The 5000-nt window shown below is 44.9% G+C and overlaps 1 protein-coding gene across 1 annotated transcript in view; it reads left to right on the top strand.

The window, feature by feature from the left end:
• LOC122259347 (cytochrome P450 2L1) overlaps nt 1-1194 on the top strand; it is a 2975-nt gene extending 1781 nt beyond the window's left edge. Inside the window, exons 5-8 of the mRNA XM_086531965.1 lie at nt 1-53; nt 277-394; nt 648-789; nt 920-1194. The exon at nt 1-53 is cut by the window's left edge and continues 128 nt beyond it. Coding sequence (XP_086388091.1) covers nt 1-53; nt 277-394; nt 648-789; nt 920-1104 — 498 coding nt within the window. The 3' untranslated portion in view covers nt 1105-1194. The remainder of the gene's footprint in view (nt 54-276; nt 395-647; nt 790-919) is intronic.
• The last annotated feature ends 3806 nt before the right edge of the window (nt 1195-5000 follow it).

Raw genomic sequence — 5000 nt, 5'->3', positions numbered from 1 at the left:
ATCGACAGCGCCCTGCCGAGTGGAACGCTGGCTACTCCTGCTGACAGAACCAAGTAAGTTTGCAGAGCTGCCATTGCCACCTTACATGTAAAGATGATGATGGTAATAATATTTATGATTTTATAACCTCTCACAAATACAATTTCATCTACAGAGCTTTGTTTACAACAGCCAATTTGCTGGCTCTCGCCATGGCCGCCGCAGTATACATTACTTTTAAAAACGAATAAAAACTGTTCTACATCACTGCAATTCTGAAACACTTTCTTCGCACAGACTGCCTTACGCCGAAGCAGTCCTGCATGAGGTCCTCCGAGTGTCCTCTCTCGACCCAATAGGAGTCCAACGGTGCGCCGTCAAGGACACTCAGCTGGCTGGTTACACCATCCCCGAGGTGCGTAGGATGCTTCGTATTTTGTTGTTGTCGTTGTTTTCATTTTTTTGTTATATTTGACGTTTTTATCTTCACTGTAGAAATAAATGCAGTGTAAGCATTATCCCTTTTAGCGAGACAGGTTAGGTTCAGGTAAAGTTAAATTTCTGTGATACATCAGGTGAACCCATAAATTCAGAATGAGAAATGAGAAAATAATTCGCCTTTTCCTACGTTTACAAGCACAATATTAGCAATTTGCTCCACGTTTAAGGGCACCGTCGTTAGCATAGCTGTCGCCGCCATGCATCACGACCCTCGTTACTGGGACGAACCCGAGAAGTTCCTGCCGGAGCGTTGGATCGGAGAGGACGGGAAATTCTCCAGCAAAAAGGGCTTTCTTCCCTTCGGTGTTGGTACGATGTCGTATGCATTTCTAGTGTCGTTTTCTTAGCTGATCTTCTCACTGGATATATAACTTAAATACCCATCAGTTGAGAGAAATCCCATGTGCTGCATGCTGTGATTTCCCCCCTTTTCCTTCAGGTAAGCGAGTTTGTATGGGAGAGACTCTGGCCCGCATGGAGCTCCTGATTTTCGCGACGGCGGTGTATCAGAGTCTGAGCATTGTTCCGCCTCCCGGGACCTTGCTTGACCTTACGCCGGATCCCAACCAGCCTATGATTCATAATCCGCGGCAGCAAGACATCTTTGTCAAGGTTCGCCAATAGATCATGTGACGCGCGAGTGAAGAGGGCGCATAGTCTATGAGCTTCGTGGAAATGCATTGAATATTCTAATTCAGTTACATCAATGCGAACCTGTTTGATTTATTGTCATTACTGATTTTATTTTATATTTTTTATTACCATCATTCATTCATGATTGAAAACATGATGAGGGCAATTCTGCCTCCTTTTGCCGATTACGGTTTGAAGCCAGCCTAGAAGAGCCTATCCCGTGAGACTGCCATTGCAATGAAACTCATACAGGACGAAGGGCGGCAAGTAGTGCAACCTGGCCTTAATTAAGAAGCCTCTTCAGATCCATGGGGCCTTAAACCGTAGCTTGGTTGCATGGCATTGAGATGCATTGTTCGCGTTCACACCAATCTATGTGCAGATGATCCAGTAATACCTTGGCCTCCCTTGCAATGAGATGACCTCAAGGGATCTTTGCAATGCCGTCTTTGAAGGAGTGGAGGTCCTTTTCGAACACCTTGTGCCTCTGCTCGGGGATCCGAACGTTAACCCTCAGTATGAGTGGGTGTGTAGCGGATAATTATACCTACCTAATACATCCAATTTTCAATGTAGTTTTGTGTGATTTTATAGAGTTGTGGATTAGTTTTGGTATCCTATTTGTTATACTAATATTCAGATTAGCATAAGACGTGACTGTAGCCACTTATATGTTGTAGTTTGTAGTTCAGCTAAGTTATGTTGCATATACAAACCTTTTCAGTAAACCAAACTATATACTTGTGTTTAAAGTAATATTTGTTTGGTATTCTTAGTTACTTCTCATTCTATTAGAAGTTATTTTGAGTCTGAATAAAATACCAAGTCGTGAATTTTATTTGTTTTCCTTTCCTATTTAGTTAACTTAATAGGCTATTCACTCCGTTCACATACCTTTTATTACACTTTTGTCATGCTTCGTATGAAATCACCATGGGTGGCCGTGTAACATCGTTTAAATTTACCAATGGTGGCCTTGTTATATTGTCTACCTTTATTAACGTCGTATGATACTTCCATTTGCATCAATTCGCCAAACATAATAAATGTTAAAAATGTATTTCACTTTATATCCTAACATGATAAATGACCTTCTTCAAAACAAGGCCATAAATGCGGACAGTGGTGTCAAGGGAATAGGTCTGCAAATGTATTTAATGGAGGAATTGGTGCCACTTGTACTTTTCAGCAGCTCAGTTAAAGACGTCACCAAGAATGTAATTGTTAATAGGATGAAAAGCTATAAGCCTCTATCTAAGACCACTAAGAGAGAGAATACAGTATCACCGATTATATAAATTTGCATTTCTATGTACAATTTTAGTTTAAATACATGCAATTTCAGCTTTTTTATCCTCTTCCAGGATAACATTTTAAGAAGTAAAGTTTGAGAAACCAACATTTTTTCCATTACTTTGCCTAGCGAGTTCCCCGAATAGCCTAATGACTTTGTGTTGCCTGTGGGATAGGTAAAATTCCATGTAGAGGATCCAAGCCTTCAGAACACAAAAAAGTGTGTGTGTGTGTGTGTGTGTGTGTGTGTATATATATTGAAAGCACTGCACTCTGTACGATACATTACTTGTAACACCATACCTGAGAACAACGGATTAAGTTCTATTGTCCAATATATATATTTAAATGTATATGCATCTCCAACATTTATCTTAAGCTTTCTTTGCTATATTTATAGCCATATTATTATTATTATTATTACTATTAGTCTCAATGTATTCATATAGCTGTACTAATTATTTTAGTCCTAATTGCGCGTCTCGCAGTCTTCCGTTGTGTCTAAACCATTTCCCTGCGGAAGCCTTCTTGCCTAGACTACACAACCCAGGCATTCGGCGATCTGACTACCGAACCAAATATGGTAGTCCAGGTCGCCGTCGCCGTCATGTAGGTAATCTCATGACGTCATGTAAACTAGCCTACGGGCCGAATATATACGCTCCCCTTGGTGAATCTCACCAGACAAGGAACACCAGGGGCATACTCAACAACTCTGCAGTACAGTTGCCAATAATAAATCCTGTTAACCTGAACCTTCGTTAGGACTTCTCCACGCTACCAAAGTGTCAACCTGAACGAGACTGTCAAGAAACGCCTGCTGACCGCACCTGTCGGCCACTTACAGTGGTGGCAGCGGTGGGATACGATTTCCCACAAGTCCTGCCTCCAACCAGACGAAGAGAAAAACACAAGTCCCACGAAGTAGCAGCAAAACCACACGTCCCTTTAAGTAGCAGCATACAAAAGACAACAAGTGTCCTCACCCTTCTGAACACTACTAGCAGACCTGCTGCCCGTGCTGTCTCCACGGAAAACTCTGCCGCGCACGCACTGTCAATCAAGCGTGTTGAATCATACTCGCACCCATTTGTTATTGTTGAAGACCCAGTGATACCGGGAGATGTGCTCCTCGGTCATGATTTCTTGTATAACACAGGACTTTTTAAAGTCCCTGTAGGTAATGTCGCCATTCATGGTGATTGCATTTATGAACTCAATCCTCCCAGCCAAGCATGGATTCGTTGTAATTCGGTTCTCACATCTAGTGTGCATGATGTTGACTTAAGGTTTCCCCGCGTGCCCACTGAGGTACCAGCCACGCCTGTCGATGTTTATGTTGATTCCCGGCCCGATAAGATGTATGCGCCGATGCCCAGTCCAGGACCCAGTCTCCTCAGCGCCTGTTGAAGTTTACGTTGATTCCCGGCCCGCGAAGTTGAACGCGCCGTCGCCACCGCCGCCTGAAGACGCACTCCCTTCAGCGCCGCACGCTCAGTTGCTCAGTTTAGAAAAGGATTTCGCACATTGTATCTCGCCGTCCGAGGAGGCCTTGCCCTCGACGCCGCACGCTCTGCCGCCAGTCACGAGTGCTGGTTTGTCACGAAGTATTTCGCCGCCTGAGGACGGGCCCTCCTCAGCGCCGCCGCATGTTTGCATATCGACTTTCTTGCAGTCTGAGGACGCAGTTCCTGCAGACACATTTGATGTTTTATGTTCTTCGAAGTCCGAGCACGACGGCTCACAGCACTTCACATGGACCCCAGCGTCCGACACGCCTTTTTGCAAGGTTATTGAAAGTGTCACATTGCCACCATTCATGGATTGTATGGTGCCGGTGAGCGTGCCATTTACGACTGGCACGGTACTGGTGTGTCCCGATGGTTTAGTAGCCCTACCCGCGCTTTACACGGCGAAGGATGGTCAATTTGCGTTACGTCTGATTAACGTTAACGAGACCCCGGTTTGCCTGGAGCGTGCAACGATAGTGGTTGTCTGCGAAGTCACGCACCTCCCGGTAGTTGAGCATGACTTACCTGTTCCTGTGCTGGCCACCATCGCCACACCTGCCCCTGGCTCGCCAACACCTGCAATCCCGAATGTTGCAACGCATGAATTCCCCCCTTTCGAGATTCCCGTAGGAAATGCCGTATTAGAAAGATTATTCACAAAATTTCCACTGTTGCTCCCCTATCAAAACCGTCCTATCGGACGGACAGATATTCTACAGCATAATATTAACTTAGAAAAAGAGGCACGCCCAGTCTACATTCCTGTCTCACACTTATACGTATTAGACGCCGATGACCTACGCACAAAGCAAAGAGAAGATGTACTTTATAAAGATTTGATTCAGTCATTGGAAGAGGACCCTTCCCGCCCTCTACCACCTCGTAGAAATGTTCCCACGAAAGATTTGTATTTGCAAGACGGCATACTTTATCTTCGTTCCGCCCCCCAGAAGTCACGCGGCTGTAGACAACGCCATATTTACATACAGCTCGTCATCCCCGAGTCGCTCGTACCCACAGTATTGCAGCTTCTACACGAGGCACCCAGCAGCCCATGCGGGCATTGACAAAGCGGTACAGACC

The sequence above is a fragment of the Penaeus japonicus genome, unplaced genomic scaffold (genome assembly GCF_977035675.1).
Source record: "Penaeus japonicus unplaced genomic scaffold, GWHDUDI00000001_assembly GWHDUDI00000036, whole genome shotgun sequence".
NCBI lineage: Eukaryota > Metazoa > Arthropoda > Malacostraca > Decapoda > Penaeidae > Penaeus > Penaeus japonicus.
Note: the sequence above shows the minus strand (reverse complement) of the source record. Positions and strands in the feature narration are given on the sequence as shown.